General features: G+C 40.4%; 1 protein-coding gene across 1 annotated transcript in view; it reads right to left on the bottom strand.

Moving 5' to 3' along the window:
- The window catches only part of LOC104530598 (ecto-NOX disulfide-thiol exchanger 1-like), a 52399-nt gene that overhangs the window by 16853 nt on the left and 16288 nt on the right, over positions 1–19258 (bottom strand). The window contains exons 3-4 of the mRNA XM_029086799.1: positions 11937–12044; positions 7246–7302 (exon numbers count right to left, since the gene is read on the bottom strand). Of these exons, the coding sequence (XP_028942632.1) occupies positions 7246–7302; positions 11937–12044 (165 nt within the window). The remainder of the gene's footprint in view (positions 1–7245; positions 7303–11936; positions 12045–19258) is intronic.

Below are 19258 nucleotides of genomic sequence, written 5' to 3'. Positions count from 1 at the left end.
TTTCTAAAGCTGAATTTCTGTGTAGGTTCTTGATGACTTAACACAGATGTTTTATGTGATGTGAAGGTGGTTGTTTTGCAAGGGAAAAGGTAATTGTCATTTTGCACACTTTTTGTTAGGGAATTACAGCAAACCAATGGCCAACTGAACGAAAGCATTGCCTGCCCATCAGCTCTGCTGAAGCCATTGTAGGAGGGGATACTTACTTGAGACTGAGAATTTGTGAAAGCCCTTTCAAATGGTCTTTAACACAAATATTGCTCCAGCAATCTCCTTGAGAATTATGCACTTCTAGAAAAAAACTTAGAGAGAAAAAAATAAAAAGGCAGCTCATTTCCCTTCTGGGATGTGTAGAACTGTTTTGAAAAAGTCTTTGTTGAAATAAAAGGAAGGGGAGGAAAAAAACCTTTAAATGTTTTATAAGAATGAATGGTTTTCAGCAAGGATTTGTATTTGAAATATATTAATTTTAGGTATCTGAAAACCCAGAGAAACCCCCATATTCACAGGAATCTCCACATCTGAATATATGAAAAGTACTTGAAACAAAAGTTTTGGAGTTCTTATTCTTTTGGATTGGATCTTGATTAGGATGATGAACTCTTCTTCAAAAAGAGTGTGTCCTTTCTTGCTTCTGCCACTTTTTGCTGTCTGTTCTGTGAAGGACTTAAGCAGGTTGGAGGGAGCGTGAATGTGATGTACAAGCCCCAGGACTGCAGTAGCAGGCTTGTGGCTGAAGCAGAGGTAGCACATCATCCTTCAAGGCGTTGTGGGGGAGCCCGAGTGCTCTGACAAGCCAATCTGCCTTGTACACTGTGTGGGTTAAGCACACAGCTGCATATGTATAAGGCTGAAAGTTATTCCTCACTAGAAATGACAGGATGACTCCTGTATACATGTGCAATATAAATACTCGGAGAAAATGCTTTGGGATGAAAGGCTGCATATAATGATCAGATATTATTAGTATGTCAGATGGCTCTGGGCATTGAAGAACTGTCTCCCTGTGGAGCTCATATGAAATCTAAAGTCAAAAAACTTTTGTGATTTGCTGAGTGGGTGGCTAAATGGGTTTTATCATTGTGTCTCAGAGTTCTCTCTTCTCCTCCCTCAGATGACAGGAATTCACTCCAATCAAAAGCCAAGTTACAATGCCACTCTGACACTGTTAATTAGGGACAAGGGAAGTGGTGTGATTTCTTGCTGTACTTTAACAAAGGGGTTATTGCTACAGCCCAGATCTGCTTAAGGTAGCATACTCTGTGTCAGAATATATCTTGGTCTGCTGTGGCCATTTGCTCCCCATAGTGTTAGACCGTGGCTGAAACCACAGAGACTGTGATTCAGCCAGCTGAGAGATCTGCACTGTGCTAATGAAACTCTACTGCTGTTCTCTAACATGCCAAACCAGGGCTGGGCGGTGAAGGGAGAACTCAGTGGGACTTGATCTATCAGTGTGTAAGAACTTCTGAAGGCTTAGGAGGCTCTTTGATAACATGGTCCTAACCAGACAGTTAAACTCCTGTTATTTTTCAGCCCTCACGGTATTGAATTCATGACATGGTCATTCCTCATGCCTGCTGGGTTTAAGCAGGAAAGCTGCTGATCTGCGAATGGCCATAGCTACTTGAATTTATCATACTCTGCATGCCTTAAATTGAAGGAAATGAGAAGAAATTAGTGATAGAAGGGCTACAAATAAATGCCTGGAATGGAAAAGGCAGGGAGCAGAAAGAGGCATGGCCACTCCTTACCCTCTGGTCCTGACCCCATCAGGACAGAAGAACCTGAATACAGACAGTAAATGGGGGTCTTGGTAATCCCTGGGGCCTTTACACCTCACTCCAGTCAGGATGCAGGGTTCTTGCACTTTCTCCTAACAACATAACACACTCATGATGAAAACCAAACCCCGTATCTCTCTTTCCTCAAAGGGCCATCCTCATCCCCGCACTGCACCATTACTCTTGTTTGACAATTAACTGCGCTTGTTAAATGAATTAGTCAACCAAATAAAATCTTGCCCATGCTCTTCTCAGGAAATACAGCTTTGAGCCTTCTCAGGTGGAGGAGGGAAGCAAACTCAAATTTCTGGCATGCCATGCAAGGGATGTAACCTTTGAGTTCTTGGGTATGGAAAGGCTGCCAGCACCCTCTCCCTACCCTCAAGCTCACCCAGCTGTCATCACCTCAATTTTGCAGCACCCACTCACTCCTGTGTGCTCCAGAAATGCCTACTGCAAGGCAAGAGGACCTGAGGCAAACCAAGGCAGCTACTACCTGACTCACATTGGCTTACTGAGGCTGAGGTTCACACCTTATAAAACCCAGGCACCCAGGAAGCTCAGATAGAAAAGAAACATATAATTTCCTGACATATGCAAGCCCTGCACTTGGATTTTTTGGTCTGTAACTTTAGGTCCTGGTTGCTCTTATATTAACCATGTAGAGCATGTTTTTTATCACAAGCCTGTGTTGTTCTGGGAAGAGCAAGCCTTTTGATGAGTGGGCTAGCCAGGACATGGCTGTTTTACTCACAAAGAAGTGAAGCGAAAGCATCAGCAGTCACTTGGGATCTTCTTCAATAAAAGCGACCAACTTTTGTCCCATGATCCTGAACCACTGGAGCAATTTGAGCAAGCCTTGCGCTCTTCTAGCTCCCTCTCCTCTCCCTGTGTTCAAGGGCTCTCTCCATCTCACCTGGCTTGATGTGAGGCAGTCACACAGCATGGAAGTGCCTTATCCTGTGGCAGACACTGACATGGGATGTTCGTAGAAGGTACCCTTATGTGCTTCCATTTAACGTTTACATAGTGAAGTAAAAGAACTGAAGTCCAATGAATTTGATGGAATTACAAATTTCTCAAAAAATTGAGGAAGGTTAGCTTTTTAAATCTTTGCCTGGTTTGTTGCAAAAATGAGCCTCATTTAAGAGCTGTCTTTACTTGTCTTTGGTAAAGATCATCAAGTGATTAACCATACTATGTGAAAAGAGAATAGGGTGTAGTTAGGAATAACATCACTTCCAATGTAGCATAAAGTGAGCAATTTAGTAAAATGGTTGAAATGTTTCACTCTGGGTATACTCCTTCTCAGAGTCAGGAATCATCTGGTAACTGCTTGAAAAGCAGATACAGAGGGGAAAAATTAAAGGAAGAATCAACATCTAATGTAAGATGCTTGGCTGAACTTGAGAAATGATCTGATAACAGCTTCAAGCATACAAATACAAAAAATGCATCCCTACTTAATATTATTGATTTCACGTCTGGAGAAAAACCCACAGAATATTGTGTCCAAGCTGCTGGAGATGCTAACTGGAGGGAGACAGATGAATGAGGTCAAAGTCATTACTTTGTTCAAACAATGAAACTCAGACAAAACAAAAAGCTAATTAAAAAAACAAACCAAAAGAAAACAAAACTTGTAGTCAAATCAGTTTCACTCTCTGAAATATATTAATTTTATTATGCCTTGGTGATAATGAAATAACCCGAAAAGTCTTTTGGTGTAATCCTGTTTTTTAAACCTGATAGGGATTTAATTATTAACTTTAACAGTCAGGATTTTACCATGCAATTGCAATCTAGACATTCCAAATGCTTCTGCAACCATGATCCATCTTTTGCTTTGATATGAATTTGGAGGACTGATACTCTTTTATATACCTTTTTATTACACTTTACAAAGGATAGGAGTCATTCACAGGAGCTATCTAAGGAAGGCAGGTAGCTGTCGACGGAGAGCACCAAACTCCTGGAAGAAGATCAATGAATGCTTCTAAAATGTGGCTTGTGTAAAAAAATCTCTCTTTCTCCATTAGCAATTGAAGGATACCATGGATGTTAACGTTTCCACCCCCAAAATAGGGATATATTCACCAAGGCTATATAACTGTATTTACATGCAGTGCCCTACGTATACTTCACTCAGCAGTGAGCAAAAGATCTTTGATCAAAACACAAAATTAACCTATACACCAGAGGCTCCACAGAAAGCCACTGAACTTATAGAAATAGTAGAAGAATAAATTGCCTTTATAAATTCAGCCACAAAACATGTGATTAGCTTCTTCAGTTTGCAAAATGTCCTCTACTTGAGCACACCTCCCAAGCGAGATTTTTTTTTTTCATGTTGGGACTAATCAGGTTCCAAGAGTCTAAGAACATCCTGAAAGAGGATTATATCTGAAATTATAATAGTGCATTGACCATTATTTTCTATTCAGTTAAGACAGAGATGTGAATTAAATATTACTATATGCAGCAATAAAGAGGAAATTAAAAGGGGGACAGATTAGAAGCAAGAAGCCATCTTTTCCTATCCACAGGGCTGAAGAAAATGAACTCTCAGTGACAACACCTCTGGCAGTCCTGAGTATTGAAGTCTCTGTTAACACCAGGCCAAGATCTCGGGCCGCTTGAGCCTGACATTTGGCCTTTGCTGTCGCAGAGTATAGGTGGGAAATATCAACAACCATAACAAATATTACTGCATGTGCCTGGCAACTCACTCATGAAACACCCTTATGACTGTTTGCAGAGCCTTGTAAGATGGTTTTGCTTCCTGGAAATAACAGATGTATTGGCAATACACCAAAATTTCAGGTTTTTACCCCTAGATTTGTGTGTGAACTGCCGTGGCATGGAGGGTAACATTGCAATTGCTCCAGCCTCTTAGTTAACTGTCCTCAATTCTCCTGAAAAACCTGAAGACTGGTTTGGCACATTTCAGGAGGGATATTTTTTCTTTTCCCAAAGGTGTCCAGATCCTTGTTTCCCCTGCAGGATGGTCTGATATAATGGAAATGCAGAAGACACACCATGATAGGTCTAAGTATATATTTTCATCTGTATCTGCTTTTGCTAAGAAAAAATATTTCCAAGTTTTATTTTATGAAATAAAGCTTTCTAAGGTAAAATAGGATGCCGACCAGTGCCATCAGCAGCAAACCTGAGGACTACAGAACATAATCTTTTTAAGATTACACCGTGGGCTTTCTTGATGTGTATGCAATGTGCCTAAAGTTTCTACTGTCCTTTCTAGGAGTCTGATTTTCTGCAAAGTAATCTAAATATGCTATAGTGTGAAGATTAGATTTTGTGTTCAGTGTATAGGCATACGTTGCCATTTTTCCTTACCAACACCTCCCACTATTGCTCTGCATGTAAAGGTATTTCATTTGCTGAATTCAACCTGCCAACTGTAACAAATATGTCCTAATCCCATTATATGCATCACAGTTAACTAACAACCAGGTAGGAACCACCAAGCCTTTTTCTCTTTGATCATCCCAGATTTGCACACTGGCCAAGGGCAAGACCCATGAAGTCTGCTGAGAATAGACAGGGAGAGACAACCTGCGAGGCACAACACTTGAGCACTACATATTTGATATAAATGACAATTGTCTAAAATGTACCTCAACTTCCATTTTACAATGTTCATTACTGTAGCAAATGCTTTAACATCAGTTCTTTCCCTCTATTTTTCTGTTTCCATTTGTGCTGCTGTGCCTTCTCTGATTTCATGGTGGCATAATTGCTGAATACATGGCTGCAACTGTGACTCAGTAACTGCAGCTGTCTGGTCTCTCTCTTCACCATTAATTTAGGCAATGACTTCTTTTCCTAGGAGCCTAATATTGCTATGACATCATCATGGGAAGAGCTTATGGAAAAGAGGGGCAAAAAATAGAGTTCCTATCTCATGGAAAATTCAGGCATTTGAACAATCCCTACAATTACAAACTGGAACAAAATATTACACTTTGAAAAATTTAGCATTAACAAAATATTCTGAAATATTTTGTTTTCGATATCTAGGAATGATGTACTGAAATGCTCTCTTTACACAATCAAAATGCTTCATTTTAATGCTATTTTAACCTTTACATTATATAAAAATAAAACTTTCAGGCTCCTCGATTTTACCCAGTTACATATGAGTCAGAATGATAAAAATTGAATCATTTAGGTAATTTTCCTTTAAAACATTTCAATCCTGCAAACCATTGCTTCATCCACATTTCTGGGGAGGAAGCAAGTTTCTTTAGAAAGTTTCTTAGGAAACCTGCCACCAGCTGTTGTACAAAGACAAGTTTTAAGTACCTAATGTGAGCATTTCAAGATCATCGGTGGATTAATGTCTTTATTTTGGTTTGCAAACAGAATCTTTCAAAGGGGCAATAAGACGCTGAGCAGACAGACTGCAATTGCAGATTTGTTGGAGCTATCAGACAATATTGAATTTCTCCTGTCCAAATGCTGAGAGCTGTAAGGCTCTATCGACTTCACTGCGGAAACAGACCACAATGAATAAGATTCAGGAAAGGATTAAAGAAGAGAGGACAACATTTCCTTATCACAAGGCAGTTCAGAGCATTGGAGATTTCCATTCAGGTTTAAAATAAAACTGCTTTCCTGGCTGTGTCATTAGTCAACACATTGACTAAAATAGATGTTAAAATATATTAGTGTTCAGACTGCTGCTAGTTCTCTTGGCTAGGAGGAAGATATTGTATATGATCAGTTTTAATTTTCAGATGTTTATGACAAAGCACAAAGCTGCAGGTTTTGGATGACAAACATAGCAGGAAAGTTTTTCTTTCTCCTCTCCTTCCTTATTCAAATTGATGTTTTGACTGTAATCATTAAAGGAATAACAGAAGTGTTTCCTGGCAGCAGGTTTTAAAAAACATGACCTTAACAAGTCCTTTAACAATTTTGGAGAAAGTAATGACTCAATGAATTAATTTAGTCCTCTTGTGCAAATTAACTCTTTCCAAATTATACACATGTATATGAATCACTTCACCCAGAACTGAAATATGGCCAGACTTGCTCAGCTGCAAGGTGGCAAGCACAGAGACAAATGCTATAACTTTGTAGCTTGAGTAATCCTGGACAGGACACTAAAGCAAAGCATTTCTCTTGCAGTCGTTTCCATGGTATCTTTAACACCCACATACAGCAAGTAGGACATTGGTTGTTAAAGTTTCATCCAAATAAATCCTACAAAGTAAATTGCATGGAACCCAATTTATCTGCCTCAAAATGAAGTTTGCTGGGATTTGAACCTGTGGCTTCAGGAAAAAAAAAAAAAACAGGCACTTCAAACCTGATGTGCAAATCATTCAGTCATTCTGTCAGCTTTAAGACATAAATAGTCAGTATGAGATCATTTGCATCCATATATATAAATATATATATATATCTAAATCTATACATAGATAGCTGTACCTACATTTGCCTGAGATTCATCATGCCCATTGATTTCTGCTAATTCCTTGGCGCTTTTTAACTGCAAAGAGTAAACAAAAAACAAAACAGAACAAAACAAGCACATTACTTGAGTATTTCACACAGTTATCTTTGATTTATTTGAAGGAGTATTTTATAAAGCTTCCAATGAGAAAAACAGATGGAGCATATAATTCTAATGAGTTTTTGCTCAAACCATTTTGAAACTAACATACTTAAGGCTTGATAGGTTGGCAAAAAAAAAAAAAAAGGAAAATAATAGGACTGGGTCATTATTTTTTAAATAATAAGAAAGTAGTTTCAAGGCATAAAAGTGTACAGAATTGGCTCTCAAGAATAATAAGCAATTTTATTTCCATTCTTATTGCTATTAATTTAAACTTTAAAATATTTGCAAGTTGCCACTAGCTAAATAGTGTTTTGCTAATGATTACTTTTGAATGATATATTTTATGCTGTTTAAGATGCCAAAGTGCTACTGTACATTTCTTTCCTGAGGAAGCATCTAAATAACTGACATGGCTCCTGGGTATGATGGAAAAAGAGGTGAAGAGAAGAACAGCTCTTTTATCTAACTAGTATCAGGAAGAACTGAGAAGACACTGCCAATTTCAAATATATTATCTGAACCAAAAGTTTTCTTTTCCTCGAGATTTAGCTTTTTTTTAAAAAAAAAAATCCAGGATTACATGAGGGATTGTAAAAATCATTCCCAAGAGATCTAAAGAATGTCCTAGCTCATGTCTTGGGCCACAGTCGTTCATCCTGTGATTGAGCAGACACAGAAGGGAGGAGACACTGCAGTTCTCCTGAGCCTATAAGCTATGGAGGTTTGTACACTTAAATGAAGCACTCAGAACCATTTACTCTATAGGCAAATCTCTGAAGAGTCATGTTTTTATTCTAACTTAATTTAGCGTAGATATCTAGGATGGGGGGAGATGAGCAACAATAAACAGAACTTTCCTCCACATTCTTTGTTTTCGCCAAAAAAGCTGGGGTTGATATAACTGTTAATGACACAGCTGTGGTCCTGAATGACAGCAGCCCTAAAACCCAGGTGAATAGGAACACTATTGTCTTTCAATTGGGCTTCTGACTCAGAAGCGTTGGCGGATTACCATCCTAGGGTGGCTAGGTTACCTCCATCATCTTTTTGCTGTGTGACAGGAACAGCTAAACTGTGTGTGATTCAGTTCCTGGCTTCTCACAGTTTCCAATCTGACAATTAAAGTAAGTGGGCCATGATCTCTGCCTACCTTATTGTGCAGGGCTGTAAACTGCACTGGTTCAAGAACTGCTGCTCAAGCCACCAAACCGGTCCTGATGGACAGGGAAGGGGGTGGCAATCCCTGATAAAGCAGTACAAAGGATAGCTGGGGACTGCAAACTCATCAGGTGTCCTGGTTCAATTCACCTAAAGCTCATCTTTCAATACCCTCGAAAAGTCTGCAATTTATACTGACAGCAGGGTGATGCATTTCCAATGAATGCTACATGTTTTCCCTGCACTGAAAAAATAACCATCCTATGAAACAACCTCACTGTGGGGATGGCTGGTAAGAATGAGACAAGAGGGCTGCTTCTAGCCAAGCACCAAAGTTAGGGATTTTTGCATCATGGTGGGACCCAAAGAGCCGTTTCCTGAATCTGCTAATTTTACTTCATTATAGAGATTCACCTCACGGGAGCAGTGCTGTTGAGTTCAGCAGAATTACTCATCTGAATATGAGGTCAGGAGAGCGTGCATGAGTATGTAAAACTGCTCTGCACGCTAATGCCACGTCCTGAGTGCTCAGGGAGTGCTGTTGATTACTTACCTTTCGCCTTTCCTTTTCCAGGCTGATAAAGTGCCATCACCCTTTGGTGACTGCCAGTTTCTTGGGCAATGCTCTGCATGTGTTCTGCTGTTGACATACCATTCCCCCATCAACCACGCACATGTTTGACAGGAGCTCAGCCTTTAGCTTGTGTTGGTATGTCAGGCTGGCTGTCACCCCACCATAGTTTCCCACCACCACTGCCCTGGCACTACTCCTCTGGTTAATGTCTCTTACCACAGACAGGATGCTTGAGCATCCATCTCTTGTATTGCCTACCATGCTCTCAAAAGGATGCCAGAACTCAGGCAAGAAGGTGCTAGCATCCACATCTACACTAGGATAACTGCAGTAGGAAGTGGAGGTGAACTGGTGGAAGTAATGGTGGAAAACTTGTGGGTAGAGAATGTGCAGCTGCATTCCCACAGGCTAAAGGGGTAAAGTCTCTTTTTTTCCAATACTGTTTTTTTTTCTAAATTAAAATTTAAATTATATTATTCTCTCACATCTTCAGTAGTGAAATGTTGGAATAGCAACCTCAGAAAAACATACAATATTGGAAGAACAGGACTTGCCTTACCCCCTAGGTAGGCTCCATCACAGGTTGGTGGTGAACATGATGTTACCAGCAGAGAGCATGCTGAGGCAACACATGTAACTAGTGCCAGTAACAACCAAGAGCCTACCTGAAAGGAAAGGAGAAGGGCTGAGGAATTAGAAGTCTCTGACTATATCTAATGCCACAGTGGGGCTGGTCTGACTCAAACCAGTGGACGCAAATCTCTCTGACAACCAGACTGGTGGCCACAGGCCAGATCTGATCTAGAAGCCTTTTGCCTACAGTAACGCAATATGGTACACAAGCAAATGGGACCTCTCCCAGGAGGACGTCCCAGCCTGGATGTGGCTGTGTTGGTGGAAGTGGACCAGTGCGAGATATGCTGAGCCAGCAGATGTGCTCAGACACAGCTGCACCTCTCCGTACAAGGATGCCCTTGGTGAGGTAGGGCAGGATCCCTCTGCCAGCTTGAGATGAAAAGGCAGATTTTAGCAAATGTATCACAAAACCAAGCCATGCAATCGAGGCGGGAGACCGGTGCTATTTATTTTTGAAAGAAATGTTCATATTTACTTGACTCCGCCGGATGATTTTCAGTACCCATTGTGGATAAAACACACAAATGAGCTGTGGTGCTTGTAAAGGAAAGCTGTCAGCCTTGGCAAGTAGGGGTCGTTACTGCTAGAGCTTCTGCTATTTTGGAAAGTTTTGGAACTCATTCAGGGTTGCTGGAGAAGCACAATGGCTGCATAGCGCTCCTTAGGAATTCTGGCTACTTGCAGTCTCAGCCTTAGGCGTGTTTCAGAGATGCAGATCCATCCTGCCTCTCTTCCAGCTACTGTTTCATCTGTCTGCCTAGCATGAGTGCACATTTGACTTGCAATTAGTAGGAGTCTGCAGAGATTCAAAAGTCTGCCCTGGCAGTCCCTACTGGGGCCTCGCATGGTAAGATCTTCCTATACATTTTTGCACCATTTAATTGCAACCGAGATATAAAATAACTTCATGAAATGTCTTTTTTTTTTTTTTTAGAAAAAGTATTCTATAATGAATGCTATGTAAAAATACAAATGAGATGCAATTAACTCAAGAGATCTGGTGGATTCTGCGTTTATAAAGATTCTGTTCTTACCAAATCCATTCTTCTTCGTGGCGTTTTGTGTAACACTGTCTTGCATCAGTTCTGAACATAAAAGCTTTATTTTTTCCAGAATCTAAATTACTAGTTTCTAGAATATGTTTGTCACTAGATATTTTCAAGGACAAATGTTAAATGTGGAACAATGCCACAGTTCTCATAATGAGCATTAAAAAATATGAAATAAGCATAATTTATTTTTCCCAATATGTACATTAAATGTATAAATCTGTCTGCAGACCTATTCAGACATACATGCTGAAAAATCTTGAACATAAGCATCACCAGCATTCTGAATCTCTGCCATCTAAGCAATTCAAATCCCACAATCTTTAAACTGCAAATACTTAAGCAAGTAACTCAACATTTTAGCTCAAAGTTTATATAGAAATATATATGATATATCAAAATAAGGTCTCAAAGCAGAGGCTGTGCCTGTGCATCACAGGTGGGGATTTGTGATTTCAGTGTGTCCAAGCCACGTGGTCTATACAGACAACATGTTTGTGCACACTGTTTCATCTCCAGATTTACGGACTTTGCACCAGATTTTCTTTTTATTGGGTAACTATCCATCTTACTATGCTTATAAAACAATATTATCAAATATATTTCTCAGTGTCATAGAAGACCTTAGTATCAAAGAGGATTTGATAATCAGATTTACAGAGGTTTGCTTCTCACTGCTTGATAACTGCATTTATAACTAATTTTTAATGCCATTATAATAAAGTTTTTTGTATACTCATATCTGCATGAACAACACAGGAGATGCCAAGCTCTTCTTTTCAATACTAGTCATAAAATAAAGAGCTGTTTTGTTTCAGGTACATTTAACTCTCCCAACAATTTTTTAAATTCAGAGGGAAAGCGCATATCATTGATATCTATGTAGAATAATGTAAGAGGAAATATTACTCAAGACGTGAACTTCAATATTGGATAGTATAAAACAAGGGTCCCTTTCACTCTGTTTTCTCAAATTCTGTATTAGTCTCAACTGCATTCACAAATGTGAATCAGAGCAGACACACAAGCCACATAAGGTGTGTCTTGCTCACAGCATATTCTGTGCTCAGACTCCACCAGATTTTGGAGATGAAGCCATGAGTTCTGCATGCCTAAGCCAGCATTTTTCTCATGCTAGAAACACTCACCTGTTCCTGCAGGACTTTAAGCATTGCTTGTGTATGTGTTTGCTCTTCCTTGGCTTGCTCCAGTTCAGATTTTTTGTTATTTAATTCTTCCTGTATGCTCAGCAATTGCTGCACAAACAAAAGAAGTTGCTGGTTAGCAGCATCTGGATCCAAAGCGGTTTTAAATCCTCAGTTTGATAAATCCTAATTTCAAACAATGCTTTGCAGTCTGCTCCTACATTTCTTACTGTTGCATAATCTGCTGTGTCTAAATGGACCAGAGGTAAATTATTTTCATCTGCATCTCCTTCTGCAGCAGTGCTCCACGAGTAATGCGTCTGTTAATGTGTGTTAAGCTATTTGTTACATTAAAGTAGAAACTCCTGGTACAGTATATCACCCACGGAACGACTGTCACATTCATCTGAACCAAAATCTTATTTGTAGAAGTATATGCTGCGGTTTTAATAATACTAGGGTAAACACTATGGTACATAAATAATTTAAAAGCACAGTCCTTTAATATAATTAGTCATTGGCCCACAGCCATTTTCATTCTATGCAAAGCAATATTCTGGAAAGCTTTCAGACTGAGTTGCCAAGAAGACAAAAGCTTTCCTTTTTTTTTTTTTCCCCTTGTGCTGTGATATTTTATTAGATCAGGAAGACTGACGCCCTACAATCAATACATCAACCAGGAAGACTGTTCATCTGAACTGTCATAACAAAAACCTATGACCAAACCTTATTTTTATGAAGAGAATTCTGGGATGTAGGGAGATCTTTAAAAGCCCAAGTCGCCTGGTCTTGGCTAGCTTTATGATCTGCATAGATTTATGGTGACTGTCAAGAGCAGGTCAGTAGATTTAGTTAGTTCTGGAATAATTACATATTTTTGTATTGATGTGATGAATGTTAGACACTGCTGAAGAGCAAGAGGAGACAAATATGAGATTAGAAAGGAGTTTATGGTGCTTTCCCTTAGTGATCAACAAAGGAAATTATGATTTGCTGGGGCAATATATTGCTGGTGAGCATGCTCCTTTTTAAGGACTACTGAAATGAGGAACTGCTTTACTAACTTACGTTACTGATCTAGCCATGTATCTAAGCATCTAAAGCTGAGTTTATGCTTGCACTTAGGACTGGTAACTCTGACTCAAACCAGTGTTTCCGGTGTTCAGCATCTTGGTAAGTTACAGATAGCAAGCCTAGAAATAGTCCCTGGCCTTGTTCCACCACACTGGAAGTCCCAGGCATCAAAGGACTCTGCACCACTACTGTTTTCAGAGCTGCTTGGAAACAAATGACATTTCACGAACTGATGGAGTTACTGGTACTGTATTTCTGTTGTAAGTGAACTCTGGTATGATGGATTAATTCAGCCACTGGAGTAAAAATACATGTGGGTATATGTCTGATTATATCTCACACACTCTACAGTCCAGCTGGGTTAGCTTTCTGATGGATCTTGCCACCTAGACTTGCTCTCTGGGAGCCTTCAAGAGATATTCAGGTCTGTATATTCACTCTACCACAGCACAAGAGCATTTAAAATCTCAAGATTTTGCATTAAATAACAAGGAGTCTTCCACTGAGGCTGTTGCCCAATGAACTTCTGTGTGGGAAGCTCTACTTCTGGCATTTCCTGACCGGAGATGGATTGCCACTTCAGGCCTGTGTTCATCTTGCCTGTTGGGTACTAATCCCTACGTTTTTAGAAGATACACTGAATTTGTGGACGCTGTCATATGTCACACACTGATATTCATGCAGGTCCTTAACACAGTTATAGTTTTCTAGACATTTCATAACTTTTTAGTCCAGAAGGGACCATTTGGTCACTTCATGTAACCTCCAGTTATTACAGACCATTAAGCTTCACCCAGGATAGCAACTGATGTCTGCAATTTAGAAAGAAGGGATTTCAATTCTCAGAAGAGAAGCAGAGCATACAAGACACCAGAAAGATAGCATAAGCCATTTCAAGGGTCACTCACTGAGACACCTGAGGTTTTGATAAGCAGATGTGAGGCTGCTTAAATGTCCTCTCCTTTTCAGGTGCAACCTGTTTGACCTTGCACACCTGACCATGGCAAGGGTTGTTAAGAGAAAGGAGTCTTTGTCCCCCATCACAGAGTCTTCTCTGAGCAGTAATGTCTCACCAGTGTTCTCAGCCTCTGATGGTTCAAAGGGAGGAGCCAAAATGAATGAAATGGTCCTCACACAAAGCCAGGAATGCATCTAACCAATTGTTTAGTGGGGGAGAAAAGCCCTTCTTTGCATCTACGGGCAATCAGCTTAAACCTTGAAGCATGGGATTTGACTATTGTCATTGTCTCAGTGCAGGGCTCCAAGTACTAGGGAGTCTGAGGAGGTCCTCACAAGAGATCTGGTTTGCTCCATAGCCTTTGAAGAAAGTGAATAGCCATGCATATCCAAGGAGAACATCATCACCATCCAGACTGCACCTTCATCCTGGTTCAGAGATTTTACTCCAGCTTCTGTGAGAAACCCTAGAGCCTATCCTTCTGAACAAGATAAACTCCCATTTGGAAGATCCCAAGTGAGTTTTCAGTCCATCCCTGCCCCTGGAAAGCCTTTTCACTACTGACTGACTGTTACAAATAGGTTGAACTTGTTACACTTCTGCCAGAACTGAAATCTCCTTCCCTATCCTACTCGCCCCCCAGCCCCCATGGTTCTTCCATGGCCAAGTTCTACATACTGCAGATCAGCTCACAAACTTCTAGATTTATTTTCCCATCTCCCACTATGATCTCCTACTGTGTTTTAGTCTAATTCTATCCCTCTTCCTTTGATCCTGACCTTTTCTGTTTTGTGTTTAAGGCATTTTTTCCCAAACTGTCTGGGCATGGGAGGAAGTAGCTTGGAAGACACTCTCTGAGAGCAGGAGAGAGAGAGATACTCCCTGTTCTGCATTTTTGTACTTGGCTCTGTACCAGTCAGGAATAGGAATCCCAGGAAAACATCCAACACGCTCAGTTTCCCTGGGGTAAGAGAGTGTGCATTCTGTTTGCAGTATGAGCAGCAAAGCACTTGATATGAGATAAAACCCTCCAGCAGTCTCAGTGGTTAAACTCAATACTGCAGGCTTACTGTGTGTGCATAGGCTCATATTTTCAAAGATAGCAAATGCATCTTATTTTCACAGGGGTGGAAAACAGAGTATCTGTAACTGAGGTACCATATTCCCACTCACACATAAGGTTTTACATTCACAGAACTGGGATCTTCTGATTCAACCCCCAAAGATGTCAGAATTGTTTAAACCTTGTAGCCATCCCCTGAGGGTTTAACCTCCTTTCTTCTTCTCCCCCTCATATTTTTCTCTAAAAATTGCAGAACCTGCTCATTTTGCATGGGTCATGTTCTGATACTTCTTTCTCCTGAGTGGTTGTTGCTGCTACCGGGAAGTTGTAACAGGGAGTTACCCGCCAAAGAAAGTTGGACCTGCCAAACAGCATATTTTTCCCTTCTAGTCTCATTTTGGAAAATGAAGAGATGGCTTTGACTAAAAAAATATCAGCCTAAGACAGATGAAGAGCCTGAAAATTTTCAGCACAAGCACACAATGTTTGGCAAAATTAGAAGCAAATGGAAAAAGGAACTTATACTAGTAGGAATGAGGAAAGTTTCATAACAGGGACTGCTGTCGTGCCTGCTTATTAACAGACAGACACTCCATAAAGATTGTAATGAATGATGCCAAGATGATGGTATTTAATTATTCAAAATTTTTTTGTTTTTCACATAAATGTGCTTATTAAAAATTGATTCTATAGATATTTCTTCTGCCCTTCAGATTGCTTGTCAGTATACATCACAATCAATCAAAAGAAAAAAATTGTTCTTCTTGGCTTTAATGTTTGTGCTGTCTGATAATGTTCCACTTACTTTGCCATCTCATCTAGCATTTCTGCCAGAGCTTTCCCTCACGCCCACCCACCCAAGCAGCATTTGCTACCCATTTCCCACCTGTTATATTCTGTTTGCTTGTCTCAGAGCTACTGCCAGCACAGTTATCAAAGTGTTCCTTCCTTTAATCTTGTCTCGCCTCTCTGGCTATTTCCTTTAAGCCCTGTGTCCGCAACTTTGTGGCACAGCCATGGCATCCAGACAGCAGTTCTCCAGTTTCCTCAGGCAAAAGAATGACTTCTTGGTTACATAGCCAGGAAATACCTGTCTCATTCTTCTGTTGTCTTCAAGTGGTCCTCAGTTTACAATTATTAGGTTCTTTGAGGGTCCTCTGCAAGTTATGCAAAGGTTTTTTCCCTGAGACACAATCCTAATGCCAGGAAGCAGAGAAGCAGCTCACGGTGCTCATCACAGCTCTGAGGTTCTTGGAGAGACACATCTGCATAGCCTAGAGCTCCACCAGCACCAGTCTGGAAGCTCAGCTGGTCTACATGGAACCAAAAACATTTGTCATCAGGGCTGCCAGGTTGACCCTAATTGATGAAGCCATGTAGTAGGTCCAGATCAGACTGTTAGACAACACCAATATCCTCTTACTGGTATTTCCAGAGATGAGGCAGGAAAGGAGAAAGAATTAACCTATGAGTTGTCTCTCCAGAGATCAATCAATGCATTTTAGACAAAAAAATGCAAGACACATTGCTTGTTTCCAGTGGCAGCTCTGGAGATGCTCTGTACAGAAATCACAGAATCATTAAGGTTGGAAAAGACCTCTAAGATCATCCAGTCTAACTGTCAACTCATCAATCTCCAGTGTTAAGCTTCCTTCATTCATCAGGATCAAATCTTCCCTGTACATAATCGTGTAGCTAATTTCTTTACATGGTGGGAGGGAGGTTGTGTGTTTTACTTTGTTTTTTTCACACATTGCCACCTCCAATGCTGAATCTCTGTCAGAGACAGTTCAGTACTGCCCATACCACATAGATGTCAAAAGTGCAGACAGAAAATTACCATCTTAAACCAATCTTCACAGCTTCTGAAACATTAAATATAGATGGCATTATTGAAGCCAGCTGAATTACTCAGACTGTGTACAATGTGGTGCCAGTGTGGCCAAGAATGCTAACAATGGAACACCATGCAGTGCCTTGAAATATATGAGAAGCCCTAAAGGGAAAGTAATGGCTTGTTGTTGTGTACCACTGTGCAGCCATGAAATACTCCTTTTTTTTTCCTCTCCTCCTCCCTGCCCACAGTTCTTCATTTCTCCCCAAAAGGCAACTTTTCATATGTACATTTAAATATAAATTATGGACATATCTAGAAGTGTGGTCACATACTGAGCCTAGCAGGACATAGAAGGGGCTCAGAAGTAAAGCGTGGTTTCCAGCATGAAACCATCAACTTAGCATGCTAAGAAAAGGGAGGCAGCTCAGAAGAGACCACAGGCTGTACTTAAGATACTGTAAGGCTGACAGAATAATGAAAAAGGAAAACCAGCATTTGCCACAAGTTTAGCAGTTATACTGCAGAATGGTTCTGCCCCTGCTATTTGGTTATGGTTTTCTCTACTACTGCTTGAAACAAAATATGAAAAGGTTACAAAGACCTTAAAGAAAGGAAAGCAAAGAAGTGCATACAAAAGAACACTTCTGACGTGGGAGCCCTGACTTTGACCACAAGTTGTGCAGGTAGTTTCTGCAAACCCAGCCCGTTCAGCCATGGGAAGGAGGTACAGACTCTCATTTCTGAAATAGCTACAGAGTGTTCAGAAAAGATCTTGGCAAACTCTTCTGAAATGAGTATATCTGCCAAAAGAGGGGTGGTCTTACACAGCCTAACTGAGCCAACTCAGTTGAATGGCCATCTTAGAGGCCTAGTGACCTCAGGCAAACTGAATTCTCCTATCCATTTAATGTTTGGAGGCAGCATATTACTCTCCACTTACTACCTATAGGCAGGCAGTATTGCTACCAAGGCTATCTTTTCCAGCCCAAATGAAACCAAGGCTTGCACACTAAACAGTAACTCCAGGAAGTAGTTCTCACTTGTGCAAAAGTGCAGCCCATTCCCCTAAACTACACTAGAATCAGAAATCTAAAAAGTATGAAAGGCATTGAAAGGACTGCAGAGTTCACCTAAAAGTTAAAAGCACTTACTTATGCTAGCAATTTCTGAAGTTTTATTATCTTCTTTTTTTTTTTTTTTTTACCCCCCAAGTAAAACCTCGCTGTGTCTTTTCTAACTTAATTTTACAGAAAGGAAAAAAAGTTAGAGCTTGCCAAATGGAAAAGGACAAAAGTCAGCAAGGAAAATACGTGTTTCAAAATTCTTAGACAGTGTCCACAAATATAGAGGGGAAGGACAGTAAATATTCCTTTTCAGAATCCTCCTTAGGTAGAAGGAAAAGAAAAAATGAATCAAAATGAAATCTCAAGTATACAACCAATTGCAAAATAAAAACACAAATCCCTCTTCCAGTACTTCCACAGACTGTCTGGAAGAGTGTTTTTCTCTTTCTGTAAGATAGACAAGATTTCATATCACAAATGGCCAGCACATGGCAGGCTTGAATAATGAGAAAGTGACTTCCCAGCTGAGCAAATATGCATTAGTAACAAGATGCTGATGAGGCCAGACAAATCACCAAGGAAACAGGAGAATGTGAAAGACAAGTCGAAGAAGCTTTAGAAATGAGCCCTCGAGGAAGTTAGCCATGTTGCAGAAGTAAGGGCAACACACATGCCATCCTAATGTCTGAGAAAGCATTATTAAAATAGAGTATGATGTGGATTTTTTAAAGGTGTAAAAAGAAACACAGTGTAATAGCACAATGCTTCTCATCCCTTCCACCTCTCAGGGACCGCCTATGTAATAGGAATTATGTGGATGATATTATTTGGATGGATTATGGAGTTTGCAATGATGAAAGAGACCAAGCCCTGACCAACCTGCTCTGGGCTGATGAATCACTGCACGTGGATCAACAGCCCACCTCCTGCTTGTTGGCCATCCACGTGCAAAGTCAGTTTTCCAGGCTCTCTGGTCAGAGGAAAAGACCACGCTGAACATAATAGGTCCACAGGCTAACTACCTCAGAGGGCGCCAGGGAGCTGGACACACACCTGATGGGTGAGTAAGTATGGTGGCACTACTGAAGAACTTTGTCCAGCTGCTTCCTTAGGGAGATGTTTACCATGCTCCCCTCCCCCTGCTATTAGATTGCCTCCAGAGGTCCTACAGATTTACAGCACTCAGAGTAGGAGCAGGCAGGAGTGAATCTGAGAAATATGCCAAATGAGAAAAACAGATAGATGGACACAGACACAAGAAACTACATAAAGGGAGGTTACAAGGAAAATGAAGTCAGGCTTTTCTTGGATAAGGGCTGAGGGCAAATA

The sequence above is a fragment of the Antrostomus carolinensis genome, unplaced genomic scaffold (genome assembly GCF_000700745.2).
Source record: "Antrostomus carolinensis isolate BGI_N321 unplaced genomic scaffold, ASM70074v2 scaffold1769, whole genome shotgun sequence".
In the NCBI taxonomy this organism is placed as follows: Eukaryota; Metazoa; Chordata; class Aves; order Caprimulgiformes; family Caprimulgidae; genus Antrostomus; species Antrostomus carolinensis.
The sequence above is the reverse complement of the archived record's forward strand: the minus strand, read 5'-3'. Positions and strand labels throughout refer to the sequence as shown.